A 23,214-nucleotide genomic window follows, 5' to 3' on the forward strand; every position below is an offset into this window, starting at 1 on the left:
CCTAGCATGTATAAATTCTAGGTGCAATCTCCAGTACCACAAAAAGCTATCTGCTGAGTGAGCACAGTGGTACACGCCCTTCAATCACCCCTATATAACGGGGAGGCCGAGGCAGCAGAATCACAGGTTCAAAACCAGCTCACAACTTAGCCAGATCCAGTCTCAAAAATAAAAAGGGTTGGGGTAGAGCCTCCCTGGGTTTAATCCCCATACCATACATATACATGCACACACAAAGATTTAGGGCCATAATTAAAAGTCAAGAATGGAACAAAAATTTAAACTACCATGTTGTCTTTTCATTCATCTTTCTGAAAGACTACATTATCCTTTATGAATAATGATGTTATTTATGCCTGTCATTCTAACTTGAAGTGTCATGCATACAGATCAAGAGCTAATGATAATAGGCTTCCATTTTCTAGAAGCTGAAATTCCTTTACAAAATTCAACATGGCATATGCTAGTAATCTTAGACCTTCAGTGAAGACCTGGGCTTGTCAAGATACTACTAAGGTTACCTGAGATGGTAAAATCTATTGTAGGAGTTGATCACTCCAGCTAGGACTGGATTCTTGTTACCTTCCCCACTGCCCAGGGCAAATGGAAAACAAGTTTATTTCCTAAGACAAACTGCAATGGTCATCAACTTTCGGCAAAATGTCAGAAGATATTTCAGGCTTTTTGGTCAAAACAGTCTGGGTTTTTTTGTTTGTTTTAAAAAACAAAAATTATTTTTAGCTCAAAGACTGTAAAAACAGACTGGGCGAGATATGACCCACATGCCTATTGTAGTTTGTGATCTCTGATAAAGAAAAATAAACTGAGAATTATGTGAGACAACAAATGGAACTTACGTGAGACTACATATGGGATTTTATTAGGCAAGATGAATTTGGAACAAGTGGGAAGAGAAATCAACAAGCTATTGTCATGATAACCTACACCAGAACAACTCACAGTAAGTATGAAGAAAATACAGTAAAATTACATATGAATACAGATAATGATAACTAGTAAAGATAAAGGGAACATAGTAGGAAAGGAAAAAAAATCTGTGAAATATCTCAAGCCATCAAAAAATTTTCATTCTACTGTAGAGGGAATGGCATGCAGTTTTGTGTGAAGAAGTGAAGCACTGGCTCCAGTTAATCACATAAATGACAATTAGAAGAGACAGAAGTCATTAGTATTGTCTGGTTATGTCAGTAGCCTTCAGTGAGCTAGAACATGAACTGCCTAAAAAAATTTTTCAAGCTAAACCAAATATAACCAAATTTAACCGATTTAAAGTAAGTGAAAAGACACATATAAGTCCACAAAAGCAAACTATTTACTACCTACTACATAACTTACTTTTTATTGAAAGTATCTTGCACTTATGATGTTTTCTGGATTTTGCCACATATTTCAATGTTAAAAGTTACTTTTTACATGCAAGTAGTATGAATAGTTTTCCCCATATGGGAACACTGATTTATAAAAGATGACATACCACATGAATGAAGTGTCTTTTTTAATTGAAAAGCTATCAAACTATCTAGTTACATTTCTCCCCTCCAAATCCACAAACTGGGTAATAACTGAGTCTCTAGGCAACATATTCAAAGCTGATTAAAAAAACAAAAAACAAACAAAAAACCCGAGTCCTTCGGTCCAATTAAGGGAATCCTGCTACATACAGGCAAATCAATCCCAGTGGTACTGCTCGACTCCAGGAGGCTGGAAGAAATCCTAACAACCCCAACTCAGAACATTTACTTCAAGTAGCCTTTTTCCAGTTTCCAACTCATGAATAAAGATAATATTTTGTTAATTCTATTTCAGAAAACTTTTTGCAAGTTGTTTTATTTACAATGCCAACTTTTAAAAGCTCACTAAAATTAACTGGACAATAAACTAGGCAGAAATCGCTTTACAAAAGGAGGGAAAGCCCAAAATGCCACTTTCTACAGAGAACCCACAGTTCAGTTTTATTCAGAGTAAAGAAAAAAAGAAACTTTCTCTCACACTAAAAGAAATTCAGCCATAGGTCTGGAGTCTGTACTCAAACTACACATGCAATAAGGACAATATTATGCTAATACAATTGATTTGCTGCTGCATTTGTCTACTGTTTGTCTAATATTAACAATTATAAACAGAGCAGTGCAACTAGTATTTGGAACAATCCTTATAGTGTTACAGTGTCAGGTACAACATTTCACTTCTCTTCACACCACTGGTTCTCTTTGCGTACCTAGAAGAAGAGACAGACATAAGGAAGTACCTTAACCTGAGTAGTCTTCCTGAGACTTGTATTACATACTGATTCCATCAACAGCCTATGAGGTAACTCAGAAGGACATGTAAAAACCAGAAAAACAGCCAGGTATGGTGGCATACACCTGTAATCCCGATGGTTCAGGAGGCTATGGCAGAAGGATTGCGAGTTCAAAGCCAGCCTCAGCAAAAGCAAGGTGCTAAGCAACTCTGTCAAGAGTTTACTTGTCTAAACTCTGTCAAGTGTTTACTTGTCTCTGTCAAGAGTTTACTTGTCTAAGTAAAACTCTGTTTTACTCTGTTTCTAAATAAAATACAAAACAGGGCTGGGGATGTAGCTTAGTGATCAAGTGTTCCTGGGGATGTCTCTTAGTGATCTAGTGTCTTCAGAACCACCCCCCCACAAAACAAAACAGGAAAATATTAGGTTAAGAGTACAGTTTCTGATCCCCTTTGTTTACCTCCCCAGATTTGTATTCTAGTCCTGCTGAAATTATTAAAAACAAACAAAAAATTCAATGGTAATTCACTTTAGTAAAAATTGAGAGAGCAAATTCAACTAGTTTATTCACATAATTTTGGTTCATAGCCACGCCAACAGTCATTCTGTTTGTTCATTTCTTCCCCATTCACTAATTTGCTCAGAAGTATTCTAGCCTACACTATTCCTTTGGCTATGCTTTTCTGAGGTCAAATATGTATGGTCTATATATCCCAGGTACTAAAATTAGAAAGTGCTAATGAATTAATATGAAGGAACTCTTTGGTTTAAAACTCATTTTTTCTTATAGTATTATCTAAGTGTTTAAACTCAGAGCAGTAAGAGTATGTGTAGGACTCAAAAGGTAACTATTATCTCTCCTCAAGTTTCAAGATTCCTCGAAAAAAGCACATCTTTTCTTGTCATGTTAATGGGTTTTAGTCTCTTGAAAATCATGTGATCAAAGACAAACTTCATGTTACCCACCTGGGCTTCCTCCTCTTCAGTAAAGTCATTTTTGATATTGAAGGTTTTGCGAATCTCCTCAGGAGTTTTCCCCTTGATCATATTGGCAACAGTCTTGCACGTAACATCAAGCAAACCTTTGATGTCTAAGTAGTTTGCAGCCTGTAATATGATAGCTGTTTTCACCCAAGTATATTAGATGTTTCAAGCTAAAACCAAAGTTAGTGACTGACAACCTACATTTAATTAGCTTAAAATGCTAGTTAATTCTGCCAGGCACAGTGGCGCACACCTGTAATCCTAGCTGAGGCAGGAGGATCACGAGTTCAAAGCCAGCCTCAGTAATGTCAAGGCACTAAGAAACTCAATGAGACCCTGTCTCTAAATAAAATACAAAATGGGGCTGGGGATATAGCTCAGTGGTTGAGTGCCCCTGAGTTCAATCCCTAGTACCAAAAAAAAAAAAAAAGCTAGTCAATTTTAAGACATTAATTCTTACTCATTCTTCTGCTTATTATGAGCTATTTCATCTTTCACTAGTTTAAGGTAGAAGCTTAGCTTTCTGGCTTGAAACTTTTCTAATCTAAGTGTTTTTAGTACTATCAATTTCTTTCAGGTATTAATTTAGCTGTGCCCAAGAGATTTTTCAGTGTTTTACTTGCAGTTCAGCATACTTTAATTTTTTGGATTTTTCCTTAGACCTATGAGTTACTTAGAAATGTGTTTGTTTTCAAACACTTGCAGATTTTTTCAGGTATCTAATTAATTTCTAATTTAATTCTACTGAAGTTAAAGAACCCATTGTCTAACTTGAATTCTTTTAAATTTGACTTGTTTTATAAGTCAGAATATGGTTCATCGTGACAATATATATAATGTTCTTCAGATGTCAATTAAGAAACCCTAGTAGTGTTAGTGTTCCATATCTTTACTGTTTTTCTATCTATAAGACAGATATTGCAATGATAATTTTTTTTCTTTTCTTTTTCCCAGTACTGGGGATAGAACCCAGCGCCTTGAACACACTAGGCAAGCATTCTACCACTGAGCTACACCCACAACTCAGATTTGTATATTTCTTCTTTTTCTTGGATTTGTTTCAATTTCGAGTTCTGCTTTCTTTTTTTTTTTTTTTTTTAATTTTTTAATATTTATTTTTTAGTATTTGGCGGACACAACATCTTTGTTGGTATGTGGTGCTGAGGATCGAACCCAGGCCGCACGCATGCCAGGCGAGCGCGCTACCACATCCCCACATTCCCAGCCCGAGTTCTGCTTTCTTAATGAATTGATCCCCTCATTATAAAATTGCCCTTTAACCCTGTTTATATTCTTTGATCCAAAATCTACTTTTGTATAGTCACTCCTGCCTTCCTGTCTAGTGTTACAGCAATACTCTCATCTTTTCCCATCCCAACCCAATTGTGCCTTTATATTTAAAAAGTGTGTTTCTTACAGAGTGCATATAGCCAAGTCTTGCTTTTATTTGATGGACATCGCTGCTTTATAACTGGTGTTTGGATCAATTACATTAAATGTAATTACTAATATGTGAATTTAAATATAGTATTACATGTGATATTCACTGAATATCAATGAATTTAGCAAATTCAACTCTCTAAGAAGTGATAAAAGCTCTAAAACAATCTTATACATTAAAAACATACCAGAATAAGTTCAAAAAGTGTTCCTTGGTCAACTTTCAGGAATTCTTGGTCCCAAACAGGGATATCGTCTGTTCGCTTTTCTTTGTTCTCATCATCCTCAGGAGGAGGGGGGTCATCCTTGTGGTGTGTGCACCACTGAATGACCTACAACAAAGAAAGTTCAATTCCTCTGGGACATTCTGTCACTCCACTGCTAAGACAGCATTATTCCTATATTAGGATAATAACTATTTAGAGGTTGATTTGAATAATAAGTTAATAGCCAACCCTGAATAGAAGAACTAAAACCTGAAGAATCTTTACAATCTTAAGAGTGTAGAAGTTTTATTAGATAAACACAAACTATGCAGACATTTTTTGAAATGTACAAAAAGAATCATAAAGTCTGACAGGTTAATGACTGGAAGATACCAGCGACATGTACAACCAACAATGGATTAGTTTACAGAATATAAAAATCATTATTATTATTATTATTTTTTTTTTTTTTAGGTGTGGTTGGACACAATACCTTTATTTTTTAATTTTTATGTAGTGCTGAGGATGAAACCCAGTGCCTCACACATGCTAGGCAAGTACTCTACTGCTGAGCCACAACCCCAGCCCAAGAATATAAAAATCTTAATCACTATAAAGAAATGGGTTAAAAATATATACAAGTCATGGGGCTGGGATTGTGGCTCAGTAGTAGAGCGCTTGCCTAGCATGTGCAAGGTGCTGGGTTCGATCCTCAGCACCAAATAAAAAGAAATAAATAAAATAAAGGTATTGTGTCCAACTGCAACTAAAAAAATATTTTAAAAAATATACACAGGCAATTAACAAAAGAAATCTGAATAGTCAAACATGCTCAGTCTCACTAGACACAAAAATACTAAGTCAGATACTACTCTAAGAGAAAAATAAATCAAAATTGTGAGGATACTAGTTACTAGCAGTATTTAAAGGAAACTCAGTCCTCTACTACAGAGTATAAATTAATATAACTCCCTTGAAAAGTAATTTAGCACTACCTAATAAAACCAAATACGTACATTACACTTATAACCAAGCAATTCTAAATAACCCAGAAATGAGCATATAACTACTGATGTAGGACAAAGCAGAAAAATCCATGTTCTCTTGGTGGCAGGGAATGAATATAAAGTTTCAGAAAACTGACTATTCAAATTATGTACAGCAGCATAAAAACCAATAACCAATACTGGAAGTGTTAAATTATAGACTCTAAGTAGTACGTAGATGGCTGTTTGCTATGTAATTCTTTCGACTTTTCTGTATCTTTAAAATTTTTTCATAGTATAATACTGAGAGAAAATGACACAGCTGAGAAATTATAGTGCCAGGACGGACGGATGGACGGACACACAGGGACAGACACACACACAGAATTATTTCAAAAAGGAAAAGCCAAGCATAAGGGATTTCAGTAAATTAAATAATTGCTTTTTAAAAAGTATTTCAATTATGTAAGAAGCAGTAGTGGTGTATTCCTGTACTTCCAGCAAACAGAGACTGAGGCAGGAGGATCCCAAGTTTGAAGTCAGTCTCAGCAACTTAGCAAGACCCTAACTCAAAGTAAAATACAAAGAGGATTCAAAATGAAACCATTTCATTTCATGCAGAATGAAAGAGCAACTATGAGTTCCTGCCATCCCAGTACCCTCTCCAGAGCCTGAGAGCTAAAACTCTCTAGCTCTGCCTCAGATACCTTTTGAAAACTCCATTTAATTAATGGCAAATAAATGGATTCCTGCTCCATAAGAGCACTGACTTCAATAATTCTACCTTGTTTGTGGAGCAGTGTCTGGATTGAACAGTCAGCAAATTTGGCAGTGGTAGAGTTTATGCGTGCCCCCTGCACTGGGCTGCCACTTGACCAACTTGTCCAAGGTTATGACAATCAATAGACACTACAGTGGAATAAACGTTATAGCCACCAGGTTTGTCCTGAAATAAACTTTTATAAGGTAATTCAAATAAAGATAGCAAAGGTTGTCTGATATTCTTTCTTAGAGTTCCAAACTATGCAATGTACAAGTTGTGAGCATCAGATAGCCTTAAAGTTGGTCGTGACCTTCCTGTACATGACTCTCACATCCAAGAGGTGATTTAAAAAAAATTCAGTCCAAAGTGAACAAAGAAATAGAGACCTTAGGCATAAAGGAAAACATTTGTGGTTCCCCATTCAGGGCTTCTTCCTATCCTCCAAGGGCTAGTGAGTCCTAGAGGTGTTTGTTCCATTCTCATGTTTGTGTTTTGTTTAAAAGAAAAGTGAATGATCAATAAATAACACATATTTTTATAATAAAATCATCTTTTCATACTCAAAAATGTGCTAATACAAAAGACCAGACAACTCAAATATTTATAAGGCCTTGATAAATAAACTGCAACTATCTATAGTCATGATCGTACTACATAGAATTTTAAAAAAGGATGCTATGAGTTGAAAGATCACCATTTTATTTAGTTATATGGATAAAGAAAACATTTGCAAGTATATAGTCTGCTACCTTAAGAATGAGAAGAAATATACTTATTTGTTAATTATCTGCAACACAAAATATTGGAAGACTAAATGATTACCTGAAGGAGGGGGATCAGAGTTAACAGGGAAATGGTTTTAGTCATTTCAAAAATATAATTCTAAGAAAGGTAGGCATGATTCAATTCCATGATGCTCTGAGAAATATTTTTATGAAAGGCTATTTACCAATATCTATGAAAATTTAGGTGTATAAACCATCTTGTGACCCAGATTTCTTAATATATCATCTACATGACATAGGAGTACCAAGTATAGAAACCTTTCTGTAAAGCATGTGATTGGCACGCACAAGGCTTCAAGTTCCATTCCCAAGACCGCAAAAAAAGAAAAAAAGTGTTTCTAATAATCAATGACAATGGTCAAGGGGTGGCAACAAAGCAGACAAAACTTCTTTCTGTATAGTATTGTTTAAAATCATTCAAATAATTGTTGAACAGTCAAATTTAAAAGTAATTTAGGCAGTAAAGATCTAATACAGGCAGTTAAGTAGACTTAACTGATGTCAAGAAAACACTGATAGTATATGCCTCAATAAAAACTATACCAGAGTAAGTTCAAGTGTGGTTGAGTCTACTTTCAGAAAATCTACCCAAAATTTAAAAAAAAGAAAAAGAGAAAACTACATTTTCCTATTTCAGGATTAGAAGCATCATAGGCTAGATTCGGAACTACTCATCTAGACAAAGAACAATGAAAACATGTAGAAGCTTAAAAGCTAAATTCACTGAAGACCTTAAAAGATGCTGGGAATGCAGTTCAGTGAAAGACCATATTTTTAGCATGCTCAAGGCCCTGGGTTCAATCACCAGAATGAATGAATAAAAAAATAAATGAAGACCTTACCTTTTTTAATATTGCTGCATTAACATTTGGTAGAGGAACTGGGTCATCATCTCCTTCATCATCCATTCCCAAATCTAAAAAAACCGGAAGACTGACCATTATTTCCAACTCTCTACTCCCAACTAGGCTATATTTAAAACTTGCAAGGCATACTGTCTGAAAGAAAACACAATGTACTTTACTAAGAATAGTTATAAGAGCATTTAAAATTGGTGGTTCCTGACAATGGGTCCATGATCCACCCAAAAGCTGTGTGAGTAGGACAAGAATATAATAAAAGAGAAGTTTTTAATTAGATTTAACAAGAGGGGCTAAATGAAAAAGTGACTTAAGATAGCCAGTCATCAGGAAACAAAATTAAGGCTAGACCCTTATTCTTACTCTCTTTATACCAAATTCTCTAGATGGACTGCATTTAGAAAAACAATGAAAAGCATTATAAGTAATAAAATTTCAATCCACTGAAATATGAAACCCATGTGTTCCATCCCCAGTACTGCAAAACAAAAAATACAAAAGAGTTTAAAGATGTACACACACACACGCTCGCACTCGTGTGAGGTCATGCAGCTACTAACAAAAACAGGGCAGACAACCCATATACACTGGTATGATCAAGAAGCCAGATATAAAGATAAATGTTATCTGAGTAAAACTGGAAATATGCTTACACATTTGTCTAAAAATTACCTCCAGAAAACTTGAGGAACTGTGAACGATATTAAGTCTAAGGAAGTTAATAGAGAATGTGGGTTGAGGGACTTACTTTCAACATATACCCTTGCATTTAGTCTATTAAGCACTTATTACCTAAAATAATGAATCTACAAGTTTCTCTGATAACAAAGGTCTAACTCAAAATAGTTGGTGAGCCAGATGCAATGGCGCACACCTGCAAATTCAGCGACTCAGGAGGCTGGAGCAGGGACTCAGGAGGCTGCAGCAGGAGGATCCCAAGTTCAAGGCCAGCATGGGCAACTTAGCCAGATCCTGTCTCAAAATAAAAAATAAAAAAGCGCCGGGGACATAGCTCAGTGGTAGAATATCCCCCAAGTTCAATCCCCAGTACTATGTAAAGGGTAAAAATAGTGAATCTTTTTTGTTTGGGGGGCGGGCAGTACTGGGGGTTGAACCCAGGGGTATTCTACCCCTGAGCTATATCCCTGGACTTTGGGATCCTCCAGGTCCAGCTTCTCAAATAGGTGGGGTTACAGGCATGCACCACCATACCTAGCTTGGTTTAAAGGTTCTGAATAGAAATGTTTGTTGTTGTTTTTTTTTTTACCTATCCTTCAGTTTCTACACAACTAAAGAAGAGCTCCCTAACAAAATAATGTAATTGTTACCAAGTACCAAAATTAGAGGTCAAAAGTTATCGTGCTGTATGGTTTTAACAGAGTTATTAGTGATGCAACACGGCCAATACTTAGTCAAACATTTAAGTACCTAACATACAAGATGCTGTCCTAGGCAGGAGAGAGTCAGCAATGAATAAAGGAGCACGGTGAGTGGGGAGTTGTAATTTAAAAATTTCTCCTAAGATTATCCTAGTAAAATCTTAAGAGGCAAAAATACCTGAAGCAGAGGGGACAGCAAATGCACTAAGGAGTGCCTGGAATGTTCTGAAAACACCAAGGGCTAAGCACAGTACACTCCTATAGTCCCTACTACTCAAGAGGCTGAGGCAGAAGGGTCATTTGAGCTCAGGATTTTTAGGCCAGTCCAGGCAATTTAACTAGACCCGATCTCAAAAATTAAACAAAATAAACATAAACACTAAAGAATCTAATATTATTAGATTGGTGTTAATAAATAGGAAGTGAAGGAGATAAGAACTGAGTAATAGGGAGCTAAATAGTAGTAAGATACTCAGCTTTCTGGCATAAGAGGAAGGAGGAGGGAGAAAAGAGGGAAAACAACTCTGGTTTTGATAATTCAGGAACAAGTCGTCAACTTGGACAAGGTTTGTACCTAACAAGGAGTTAAGAAATGGTTTACTCCTGTATGCATTTTGAAGAAAAAGCCCAAAGAATTTGCCAAGAAAATGGAAGAATATATGAGGAGTCAGAGAAGACTGGGGTTTATGGCATGGGAAGGATAGACCTGTCACTGGTAACTGTTATGCAAGGTGTCAAAACCAGGCACTGTGGCACACACCCATAATCCCAACAACTTGGGAGGCTGAGGCAGGAAGATCTCAAGTTTGAGCACAGCCTCAGCAACTCAGCAAGACTCTCTCTCTATAAAATAAAGAATTAAAAAGGCTGGGGATGCAGCTCAGTAGTAAAGTGCGACAGGGTTCAATCCCCAGTTCCCTTCAAAAAAAAAAAAAAAAAAATGTAGGTGAATTTGGGAATTGCTATTGCCATGATTCATGATGCTATGGTACTATGACCAAGGGAATGAATGAGTACAGAAACAAAAAAAAGTCCAAGGATTAAGTCCTAGGGAACAGGCTTTAATGATGTGTTATGGCATGAATGTGAGCTGTCTCCCAAAAGCTCACATGTGAAACAATGCAAGGAGGTTCAGAGAAAAAAAAATGACTGGGTTGTAAGATTCTTAACCCAATCAGCGAATTAATCCCCTGACAGGGTTTAACTGAGTGATAACTTAAGTGGTAGGGTGTGGCTGGAAGATGTGAGAATTACAGCATGGCTTTGGTGTGTATACTTGTATATGGAGAGTGGAGAATGTTTCCTGATCACCATGAGGCGAGCTGCTTCTCTTAGCCACACTTTCCAGCCATGATGTTTAGCCATCCCTCGAGTCCCAAGAAATGGAGCCAGCCTTCTATGGGCCAAGACCTCTGAAAACATGAGCCCTCAAATAAACTCTTCCTCCTCTATAATTTTGCTGGTGGGGTCATTTAGTCACAGCAGCAAAAAAAGCTGACTAAAACAAGATAGGAGACAGGCTCCGAGTGGGGTAAGTAGTATAATAAAGTCTCTTGGAAGCAACTAAAAGAAGCCAATTTTCAAGTGTCTAGTTGACAATCAAAAACAGACAAGGCACTTAACCACTTGGAGGTTACTAAGTTTAACAAGCAGTTTAAATGGAGTGGTAAAGGCAAGAAGAGATTCAAGTTGGGCACAGTGGTGCATGACTGCCATCCCAGCTATTCAGGAGGCTGAAGAACTTTAAGTTCCAGGCTAGCCTGGGCATTGTACCAAGACCTGACTTGGGAGGGTGGGGGTGGATAGGCTAGGGATGCATAGCCCACAGGCAGACCACTCAGTTTCCCCAGTACTGAGGAGAGAGCAGACTCAAAAAGAATTCTTCTTATCCTAGATGGGTAGATGAACTTATCTCCCTCTCCTTCCCACAATAGCAACCATGATCCCATCTATGCGTAGACTAAAACTATAAAATGTTAATGTTTCAAGTTCCATTTGTCATCTTTATGTTTCCTGGACAAGTATAAACTCATTTTTCATTAAATGAGAGAAAAGAAGTTACACAATATAAAATACTGGTGCTTGGGGAGTTAAGATAAGGGAAAACAAAATAGAAAACCAGCTTTTTAGTTCCAAAGGTTATTTGGAAGAAAGCTTAAGTCACATTAAAATTAAGCTCCTTAAGAATTGTACGGTTTACTTCTCTAGCACTTGGATGTGAAGCACTTTTTTGTTTTTAAACCAAATGCACAAGTAGCAACAGTCATTCCTTTAAGCTATTTGGTTTCAAGGACTTCTAAAAGAAACCTGTGTCCCGATACCACACCTTGGACCTGAACAAATAAGCCAATCCACATGTACACATGCCAAGATTTTCACTTCTGATTGTCCTGTGATTAAAAGGTTTTATTTTGTTTTCTAAGTCACATGAAACTCTAACAAGAGACACTGCAGATGCAAAACAAGGAAAGCAGTAAGTTGCCAAATTCAAAAGACTCCAGTCTTCAAGAGATTAGAATCCTGTATAAGCTACTGGTACTTAAGATAAAACCATTCACCTCTGATTTCCAAAAGGTATGGAGAGAAATCATTTAACTGTTGCTATCAATCCACTTGCTTCAGTGAATAAAGGTGACATAAAACTTTCAAGAAGTCCTATGTTCTTAAAATTGACAAATGTTCTTTGAAGCAGCATGGGACAGATTAGTGTGTCAGGCATCAACTAATATGAAATAAAGAACACTTTCATTGCCAAAGCAAGTATACAGGAAGCAATTTTACTGTCAGTTTCTACATCTTTCACATAAAGCCTTACTCACCTGCCTTTAGAAATACCTGGATTGCTTTCATATTCTTTATTAGTGACCATACCATAATTCTTCATTTAACAGGTACTTGATGAACAGTGACTGTGGGATGTACCAAGGGGTTTATAAACCTAATAGAAGTGATCTGTGTAAGTTACAAGAATATAGGACTGCAAGTGCCACACGATTGGTACCAAAAACCAAAAATAATGCTGTGTTCAGCTTTTATTGGAAAGCAGAAGCCTCTTATTTAGAAAACTGAAGACACATTCTCCACAATTCAGTTTCTACCTCTACCAAACATAAATATCTACGTTAGTAGTCCTCTAACTTATCAACTATAATAAAATCCTAAGTAGCCAGTCTATAGTATATGAATCTGGTAATCATTCTAGTCATCTAGAAATACTTCCTCTACCCTTTGTTTCCACAAATCCTACTCCACTGATTTGTCCAATTCTGACGACTATATTCTTAACACCTCAGCCCTGCACTAACCTCATCTTCCAGAGTTATACTCTAATAGTGCACCATACAAACCAAGTCTATTTCTAGACTTGGTTTGTATGTTTTAAAAGCCAGGGGCCAAGATCCAAATTTGCCTACTAGACGGTTGCATTGATATTTATTTATTTATTTATTTTGGTACCAGGGATTGAACCCAAGGGTGCTTAACCAGCCCTTTTATTTTTTTAAGACAAGGTCTCACTAAGTCCATAGGGCCTCATGAAATTGCTGAGGTTGGCCTCAAACTTGCAATCCTCCTGTGTATCTGAGATTACAGGTGTGTACCACTATGCTCCGCTCTTCATAGATCTTTTGAAGGAATCTCAAAATATAGTTCAAGCTCAGAGTCATTTTCTTCTACATTCCTCTCCAATTCATGTACAGTTCTACCAATGACAGTACCAAAATCTCACTGGCCCCAACAAACCCCTAATAACCTTAATTATACTTGTTTCTAATTAATCCTATCTACCTCAGAATGATTTCCAAAACATTCTAATTTTACTAAACTTGAAATACATGTAATCTTTCTAGTACTCCCACTGTGTCTTTCCAAAAGGGTAAAGAACACCGTCAAGATGTTCCTGCAGCATCACTTGGCACACAACTTTATTAATGCACTAATTACACTAAGTGACTGTTTGCTTTGTTTAGTGTCTGGCTCTGCTCCCTTCCTAGTTTATAATTCTTCAATGGCAAAGATTATCTCTCACCTTCTTTTCACTAGCATATAGCTAGCACTTGACACATAACCCCTTTCTTCATTTAAGTATTTGTAAGCTGCAGATCTTGCTTATATAAAAACCTGACATTTCAGTGCTAAAGAACACCACTGCTACCAAGTTTTGTCTTCCATCAATTTTAGACAGATTTGTACTGGTAACACTAAGAAGGCCTCAAAGTTTCAGGACCTGTTTTCTTGTGTCACTCTGCTGTGTTCCATATATATACTTCTCAGCAGGTTCAGAGGAATGATACAAGGGAAATCTTGTTTTTAAAAGAAAAATAACATTTACACATCTGCAGAGCTTATTCCCTATGCGAAAACAATGTGTTCTACTTAGCTATGGTAAAACAGCCCTTTCCCAAAGGCTTTAGTTTTTGTTATTAGAATTTGGGCGCAGTGGCACATCCCTATAATCCCAGAGACCTAGGAGGCTGAGTTAGAGGCCAGTCTCATAAACTTAGTGAACCCCTCAGAATGCAGAGACACTGTCTCAAAATAAAAAAATAAAAAGGGTTCTGGGTATAGTTAGTAGCAAAGGGCCCCTGGATTCAATCTACAGTACCAAAAAGAAAAAAAACAAATATGAATCCAAATTTATTTGAAACAAAAATGGACCACTGTCTGACACCTGAAAAATCACTTTGGACTTAATTATCTTGTGGTTTTATCCTTTTAGGAAGTATAAAAGTCATTAATTAAGATACTGCTGTGGAAAAGATGACCTGTGTCAGAACAATGCAGTCTACGCTTTAAAGACAAAAATGAAAATGTTAAAAAAAAAAAATCCCCAGCACCACCAAAAAAAAAGAAAGAAAGAAAATGTTACCCTTTCATAGTCTTGAGTCTTATGACAGATGTAGTTCATGTAAATCCAATATTCACAAGTTATCTCAAACACATTTCTTCCCCTTTCCTCCCACCCAGGTTTTCTGATAGACTTACCTTCCAACATGGTCTTGATTGTCACAGATTGTTTGGCAATTTCTACGTCAACTTCAAATATCTCCCCATCAGAACTCTGCAACTTAATTGAAGGCATCTAAAAAAGGCATACTGAATGTGAAATTCAAGAGATACTAGGTTCTATGTGACCTTTCATTAACTACGGTCTGTCATGTCTAACATAAATTATAATAAAGTCTAAATAACCTACAGTATATAACCTTGTAAAACACTGTTGTAAGTAATTCTTCACAGGCTAGACAATAGTATGTCTACAAATTTTTTTCAATGTATACTTTCCAGGAACCAAAGCTTTTAAGGTCTGCCCTACTGAACTCACTATTGATATAAATTTAAGAGTTAGTCTATACTCCTGATGTAAATTCTATTCAAAGTAAAATATATTTATTTGCTGTCTGCTCCCACTGAATAATAATTACTCTATTTGAATAGTTAACTGCTACAATCAACCACCTGCAAATCTGAGGTGACCATTCCAAATAAACAAAGCTATCCAATAAGATAGTAATTTCCCCATAGTTAGACCTACAAGTAAAAATTGAGTTCATATCCAAAGAGTAGATCAGGATATGCTCATTTATGTATGAACCAATGCAAGACCATATACAAAAGAATAAAAGGACTTAAAGATAAACAGGGGTTAATACAATTCCCAAAACCTCATAAGGAGATTAAAATTCGGAGTTCTTTCTGTCTTTCATTATTCATTGTCCAGGTGGCCAAGTTTAAGATCTTTTGGCAAATACCCATAATATCCTACTCCCTGCTTCAAAATACATTTATTAACTCAAATGAATCATGAGTTATTAGGAACAAAATATCTTACATAAAATTAAGCAATTGAGTTCTGGCAAAAAAAAAAAAAAAAATCCACTGAAACTAAAGGTTCTAAGACAGCAAATTATTGCCATCTTAAAAAAAATAGCAGCAACATCCTACTGTTAAGATTAATTCAAAATCTCTAAAATTCACATAGGTCCAGGCTTTCAGGTGTTCACAATCCTACCATGCCCCTATTTAGTAACTTAGTTTTGAAGCTTTCTAGGTGGGCTAAAAGAAATAGTTTCAATTTTCACCAAAATATAGAGTTTGGCATTCAGAACTGTTATTTGCACCTATTTTAGGTTCAAAGAGTTAACACATACTACATCACTTAAAATATTCATTCAGCTTTTCTGAGACAACTTGGGTGTTGCCATCACCCAAGCAAACAAGTTGTTAGAAGGAAGCAAAAAGGTAAAGCATGTTTTACAATTGCCACTGAAATATTCAGCTCTCTCCTCCAAGGCTAGAAAGAATCAGATTTCACTTTTCAGCTGACAAACATGTCTGCTTCTCCTTGTTACTTAGTGCTTGCCAATAATGCAGTTGTCCTGCTCAATGGAAAAAGGCCCAGGGTGGCGGACCCTCCCTGTGACAAGGCAACAACAAAAGGTATCTGTGAAAGAAAATATTTTAAAGTGAGCCCGACTTTAATAACCAAACACTTTACATCTTTTTTAATATTCCATACTACTGCAATGAACATTCCAGAAACACAAACCTAATAACTCAGTTGATAAATAAATAAAAGCAAGACAACAATTTCATATTTCCTTGAAATAATTAACAATAAACAAAGATGTGCTTAGTCACAGTCAAATTCGTGTATTAGGTTACTCTTAAGTGAGCCAGGATCTTATTAAATAACAGAAAGGCAACTGGTTAATCTGTAATTCGATGCACTTTGTAATCCTAGACTTTTCAAAGAGAACTTTCAGCATTATAGTGGAATTAAACACAAAATTTTTATTAATGGCGAATTTAAAATCATTTTTAAAAACTCTTTATCTAGGCTCCTGTACTGAAAATTAGAGAACCCTCCAAGGTTGGCATAAAGTGATTTCTATCACATCACAAAGTTAAAAAAAAAAAAACAAAAAAACAAAACTGTTTTTAGTGACCCGAAATTATGAAAACTCTTTTTTGGACTGTAGGGTGGAGAAGATTGTTATATGACACATACGTTCTATTGTGGCACTGATGAATAAAATGCATGCCCCCAAAATCCAAACCTGAAGTAACCACTGAAAAGTGAACCAAAGCAGGTAAACTTTTTATCCCCTTAAAAAGCCAGACACGTCAAATTTTCAGGAGCTCGGGCTCCTAAAAGTCACACCACTGTGACGACTATATCTGCTAATACAAATAATTTCAGCGGCTCTAGGCCGTGGCAAAACAAGGCCGAGAAACATTTAGAAAGCGAAGGCGGTTATCTGCTGAGACTTGGCGGCAGAGCAGGACCGGTAGCTAGTGACACTAGATACAGGCGAGAGAAAGGAAGGAAGCCAAAAATGCAGCGGAGTACGCCGCCATACTCCCTCCAGAGAACAAAAAAAAAAAAAAAAAATTCAGGCACCGACACACACCCACTCTTACGCCGCCTTCCCCGGCAACAAGCTCAAGGCCGAGGCAGGCCCGGTGCGGCCGAGGCCTTGCAGCCGAGTTCCGCGCCAGCTGATGCTCGCCCGTAAAAAAGGCCCGAGCCCGTTTCATACTCAAGAGGCGCCGTGAGGGCGCGCGACCATTACAGGCCTGGGCGAGTCGTGAGCAGAAGGGCTGAACAGGCCCGGACGGCGCCTCCCGGAGAACGGGGTCGACAACGGGTTCCACCGGGCCTGAGGCGAGGCGAGGCCAGGCCCAGACGCAGCCCTCCTCGCGCAGACCAAAGCCGCTGCAGTACCGCCACCCACCCCGCAACCCGAGGCCACAGCCCCCTCTAGCTCGTAGGTGACTACTCACGGTGTTTGGTCTCAAGAAAAACGGCGGTCCGGAGGCTGAAGGGAGCGGGGCGGCGACCACACGAGGAAATAAAAAGGTGCTGGACAAGGCCACTCCAGCGGCGCCTCGCGGCGTTGGCCTTTATACAAGCGGGCGCAGGCGCCGAGGACCCGGGGCCTGCGGCGTCACACAGCCGGCTGGGCTGGCCGCCGAGTTGCCTGACAGCAGTCCGAGACGGGTGGGGCGGGCCCAGGGCGCCGGCGGGCAGCGCTGACCAAAAGAGGAGGGGCCGCGGTCGGGGGATTGAGGGGCCGGAGCTTTTGCCTCACCCCTGCAACAGCGCGGCTCGGTCTCTTCAAAGCCGGCACCAGCCACCGGCTGCTTTACCTCCGAGTCCCGGAAGGGTCTTTCAGGCAGGGGCTGTCCTAAGCTGTGTGAAAGACCTCAATCCTCCAAAGACTGGAAACAACAAACAACTAAATGCGGGTGGATGTGGGCGTGTGCGAGCCATTGAGGAATGTGTCACGGAAATGATACACCCTGACCTGCAAGCGCTCTCCACAAGCACTCCATGAAATGACATAGTGTTAGCTCTTTTTACCTTTATAGTGAGGAAAGGGGTTCCAAATGGTTAAGTAGAGGAGCCATAATTTGACCAACTCCATTCATTTTAATGTTCTTCCCCCACTCCACGTGGTATGGGGGATTGAACTCAGAGTCTTGTGCATGTGAGGCAAGCACTCTACCATCTGAGCCTCAAGCCCCACAGTTCGATGTTCTTGACCCTTATTTTCTACCCTTGACATTTGAAAAGGCTTCCAGGCCCCAAATAGCTATTGAAATCGCAAGCCCTGAGAGAAGGCGTGTATGTAGCCATCCGTTCTTTCAGTAACTGTGCACTGCGTCCCCGTGTGGGAGGCACCAACCGTGCTGGCGATTCCGCTGTGAGCCAAGCAGCCAGGCCCAGCAGGACAGAACTCTGTTGTATAGGCTGCCCCCGGAAGACTGAGATAAGGTCGACTGGATAAATCAGCTCTAAAGGAAAGAGTCAGGTCTGAAAGCCCCTACGTATGGCCCCACCCCAATCAGGGATTGTGCAATTGCCCAGCCCTGTCCTGTTCTAAGAGAAAACCTTAACACCCCCTTCCCAGGAGGCCAAGGCGCCTGGTTCACGTAGCCAACAGGCATGTGATGGTATTCCTGACACTAGGAAGACAAAAGACACTTCCACACAGGGCCCCCTAAAGAAATCAGATACCTCCAACTCCTCGTCTGGGACTGGGCTGGCAGGTCAAGCAGCTCCTTGGATTACCAGGTCTTTGTCTGCAAGCTGTGGTATCCAGTGTCGGCCAGGTGCCACAACTGATGACAGAAGATGAAAGGCCCACAGCTCTCATAATTTTTATCTGCAGCATAGCCCTTGCCCTCTGCAGCTATAGCTTTCAGACCTCCTAGGCAAGACCCACTGGAACCCCTTTGCTCTCCTGCCTGTGGAATAGAGGGTGGCACCTTATAAACTTGATGAGCATCCTAAGCAGGACTGAGAAGTTCCAGATCACACAAGTAGCCTGAGGACCTAAGCATGGGGCTTGGCACAAAGTAGTTATGTTTTTCCAAATTCTGAGAAGCCCTGATATTAGAATCACCAGGACACACTTGTTTTTAAAATGAAGATTTGGGGGTTGGGGGTGTAACTCAGTGGTAGAACTTGTATGCTTAGAATGCACAAGGTCCCAGGTTCAATGCCCAGCACTAACCCCCAAGAGAGAGATTTCCATTCACTTGTATATGCCAGAATAGACACACAAGAAACTGGTTGCTTCAAGGGACGAGAACTAGGTGGCTTGGGGGCAGGGTTTGGGGTGAATTTCACTTTGAATCCTTTTGATATTGACCCACATTCATTTTTTTAACTTAAAGAAATTAGACATAACATAGCAACTCCATTGCTGCAGTCTCTGGAAAGTCAGCTCTCAACACAAGGGTTTGTAAAATAAAGGACAAATGTAAACATGTCAATGAAAAGACAGATTCCTGGGTCCACTCTCAATATAATGAATCTATAACTTCTTGTAGGCAGGTTTTCCTGCCTTTTAAACAAATTCTCCAAGTGAATCTTAAACCCAGAGTAAAATGAGAGACCCATGCTTTATCAAGATAAAGCACTGTAAAGAAGGAACCAAGTCAAAAGGGAGTGGCTTAACTCTATACTTTCTGGATCAACCCCATGCTTTCTTGAACCTTCCACTCAAGAGAACCAAGGTGATTACAGGAATGTGGGATACAGGCTGGGAATGATTCATCCCCACACATTAATCCATAATTGCCAGTCCAGGTGAGAAAGGACCAGCCACACCCATTGGTAAGTGTGTCTGTGTCTGTGGGTGTAAAAGGAAAGGGATACCCCTGGTTCCAGAGCTGTTCCCAAGGAAACCGAAATCTCATCCTTTTTCAGTCAGTCCATATACCATGTAATCAAAAAACATTTATTTTAAAAAGAATAAAAAATGTATTAATTAAAAAAAAAAAACTTGTTGTAGAGAGGAAGGAATCAAAAGCCAAGAGAGGATTTCCCCAGTATCAAACAGCCACTGAAGAGCAGAGCTGTGGTTCCAGCCCCAGCTATGCTCCTGCCATTTCAGCCCAGATATTGAATCTTGGCCACACCCCTCAAAACACAAGGAACATTTCCTGACGCTGGCAACTATTCCCAGCACACTATCTCCAGGAATATTAAAGGCCTTGAATTCAAGAAGTCTGTATGAAACAAATCTGTTTTTTATGGTGAATTCATTTCCAGAGAGCATCTCCTTTTGTAAAGCATTCACAGAAAGATTCCTATAAGGAAAAGTCCTCTCGGTGCACACAAATAAGCATTGGAAGCTCCAAATTCCATTCATACTCCCTTTCTCAGCCATTTATCCATGGACAGACTGTGGACATGAGGTTCAACCCAAAGAACAGCATGTATGTAAACTAACAAGTAATTCAGCCAGGCATGGTGGCACATGTTTGTAATCCCAGTAGCTCTGGAGGCTGAGACAGGAGAATCGGGAGTAAAAAGCCAGCCTCAGCAAAAGCAAGGTACTAAGCAACTCAGTGAGACCCTGTCTCTAAATAAAATACAAAATAGGCTGGGGATATGGCTCAGGGGACAAGTGCTTTGGAGTTCAATTCCTGGTACCAAAAAAAAAAAGTAATGCAGTCTGCTTGGACCAAAACCTGGATATAGCTTGCTGCTGTGTCTCCTCTGTCTTATTCCCCTAATAGCTACACTAGAGTCAGACCACCTGCCTCTATTATGCTATTTTGGGTGAGTTACTTCACCTCTTTGAACCTCATATCTTCTTCTGTTGAAAGATGTGGGAAAGAGGAGGTATGCTGATGCCAGATCAGTTTTATAAAAGGCCTTAAAAGACTCCCATTCCCACCTCACCTAACCCAGCAACAGAGAAATAAGGATGCCCAGATAAGTTTGGGGGCGGTCTCCCCACTTAACGTGTGAGCATCCCACATCAACATATTATGATGCTCCTGGGATGCCCACTATGTCCTGAGGGCCCTTCAGCAGCATGGAAGTCACTAAATGAGGGGGCAGATGATCAGGGAGATGCTTCTGGAAGTAATATAGGGGATACTAAAGTGATGAACAGTCCGGGCACAGTGGCACAGGCCTGTAATCCCAGTGGCTGGGGAGGCTAAGGCAGGAGGATTGCAAGTTCAAGCCAGCCTTAGCAACTTAAGACCCTGTCTAAAAATAAGAAAATAAAAAATGCTGGAGTACCAATAAATAAACAAACAAACTAGATAGTTCAAGCCAGAGGGCATGGCCCAGATGCATAGCAGAAATGAAGGATGACAACCCTTGACTAGTAGGACTTAAGCCTGTCCCTTCCCTAAGCAGCAAAGGAAGATGATGATAACCAAGGACTACACAAATGGTGCAGAATGTGACGGTGCTCTTGGATATAATTAGAGAGTGAGAAGCCTCAATTCAACTGAGTATATCCTTGAAATGACTGAGTGACATGCACTTGACTATGCCAGGAAGTGACCCAATTACATTTTTGTTACCACATGGAGATAAAGGCTGTATAAAGTAATGAAGAAAATAAGAGAGGTACCATCTTAGTACATCCAAGTCCAAGTGTTCTGAATTTAAAATTTCATACAGCCACAGGTACACAAGAATAATATAGAACTGCTCCCTCTCATTGCTGCTAACAGCTCATGTCTTCTGGAATAGGTGGCTTCCCCCCTGCTGAGCCTCAGTCTTGTCTGCAAATTGGAGCTTTACAACAATAATAAGATATCACAGCAATTTTGTGAAAATTTTAGTTAACAGGATGGCTACATTTAAAAATTACAATATCAAGTGTTGGAACAACTGGGAATTTCATATATCTTTCATGGGACTACAAATTGGTACACACTTCAATAAACTGGCAATATCTAGTCAATGGTTGAGCAATTATGGTTCTGGATATATACAAGCAGAAATAAGTTGTTATGTCCACCCAAAGATATGTTAAAATGTTCATAGCAGCCAGGTGTGATGGTGTATGCCTGTAATTCCAGTGATTAAAGAGGCTGAAGCAAGAGGATCACAAGTTCTAGGCCAGCCTCAGCCACTTAATGAGACCCTGTCTCTTCTCTTTTTTGTTAATGGGGACTGAACACAGGGACACTTTGCCACTAAGCCACATCCAGGGCCCTTTTTATTTTTTGAGACAGGGTCTCAATAAGTTGCATGAGATCTAACTAAACTGCTGAGGATGTCCTTAAATTTATGATCTTCCTATCCTGCCTTGGTCTCCAGAGTCCCTGGGATGACAGGCAGGCATGGGCCACGGTGTGTGGTCTTTCTTTTCTTTTCTTTTCCTTCCTTCCTTCCTTCCTTCTTCCTTCCTTCTTTCTTTCTTTCTTTCTTTCTTCCTTCTTTCTTCCTTCCTTCCTTCCTTTCTTCCTCCTTCCTTTCCTTCCTTCCTTCCTTCCTTCCTTCCTTCCTTCCTTCTTTCTTTCTTGCTTCCTCCCTCCCTCCCTCCCTCTTTCTTTCTTTCTTTCCCTTCCTTCCTCCCTCCCTCCCTCCCTCCCTTCCTTCCTTCCTTTCTTCTTTCTTTCTTTCTTATGTACAGTGCTAGAAGCAATGAGGGGGAAGACACCCCTGGTATCTGATCCAAGACCTGTCTCAAAATAAAAATTAAAAAGGATTGGGAATATAGTTCAATGGTAAAGTGCCCTGGGTTCAATCCCCAATACCCACCCCCCAAAAAAAGTTCATAGCAGCTGTATTAGTCCTTTTGTGGCGGGGGGGGGGGGGGGGGGGGGGGGGGGGGGAGCTACTGTGGATTGAACCCAGGTATTTTGAGACAGGGTGAAACTAAGTTGCCAATGGTGGTCACAAACTTGCAATCCTCCTACCTCAATCTCCAGGATCACAACCTCCAGGGTGTGCCCCACCCTGCTAGTCTATTTTCCTTGTTATGATGAAATACTCAAGGCTGGGTATTTACTAAAATGTAAAGAAGTTTATTTGGCTCACAATTCTGGTAGCTGAAGGGCACAAACAGCATAGTGCCTAGGTCCTGGTGAGGGTTCCCTTGGATGAATCATAACATGAGGAGAAATAGAAAAGGACAGGATACACACAGAAGAGACCAAGCATGTGGAGTAGTGGCTTGCTTTACAACAACACACTCTCTCCTGTGAATTCATAACACCAATATTAATCCCTTCTGAGGAGGGAATGTGACCTAGTTACTTTGAATTAGGTAATTTATGAGG

General features: G+C 39.3%; 1 protein-coding gene across 4 annotated transcripts; it reads right to left on the reverse strand.

Moving 5' to 3' along the window:
• Window positions 1–858: 858 nt before the first annotated feature.
• Window positions 859–17,646, reverse strand: Skp1 (S-phase kinase associated protein 1). Of its 4 annotated transcripts, none has more exons than XM_076856475.2 (6): window positions 17,452–17,646; window positions 14,650–14,760; window positions 8,270–8,343; window positions 4,876–5,019; window positions 3,230–3,370; window positions 859–2,239 (listed from the first exon to the last, which is right to left on the reverse strand). In XM_076856475.2, exons 2-6 carry the CDS (start codon window positions 14,744–14,746, stop codon window positions 2,204–2,206), a joined length of 492 nt encoding a protein of 163 aa, XP_076712590.1. In that variant the 5' UTR covers window positions 14,747–14,760; window positions 17,452–17,646; the 3' UTR covers window positions 859–2,203. The 4 variants fall into 4 exon arrangements, with proteins under 4 accessions (XP_076712590.1, XP_076712589.1, XP_076712591.1 ...); XM_076856474.2 differs by having other exon boundaries at window positions 14,650–14,746; window positions 17,452–17,644; XM_076856476.2 differs by lacking the exon at window positions 17,452–17,646 and adding an exon at window positions 15,923–17,398 and having other exon boundaries at window positions 14,650–14,746.
• Between the last annotated feature and the right edge of the window lie 5,568 nt (window positions 17,647–23,214).

This window comes from Callospermophilus lateralis, chromosome 5, assembly GCF_048772815.1.
Source record: "Callospermophilus lateralis isolate mCalLat2 chromosome 5, mCalLat2.hap1, whole genome shotgun sequence".
NCBI lineage: Eukaryota > Metazoa > Chordata > Mammalia > Rodentia > Sciuridae > Callospermophilus > Callospermophilus lateralis.

Bases quoted from the DNA above. Each gene is read 5' to 3' on its own strand.
- Skp1 (XM_076856475.2), bottom strand. From the start codon at position 14,746: ATGCCTTCAATTAAGTTGCAGAGTTCTGATGGGGAGATATTTGAAGTT. The intron at 3,371-4,875 runs GTATGTTTTTAA...ATCATATTACAG, and splicing joins CACTTTTTGAACTTATTCTG to GCTGCAAACTACTTAGACAT. The intron at 2,240-3,229 runs GTGGGTAACATG...CTCTTCTTCTAG, and splicing joins CTGAAGAGGAGGAAGCCCAG to GTACGCAAAGAGAACCAGTG.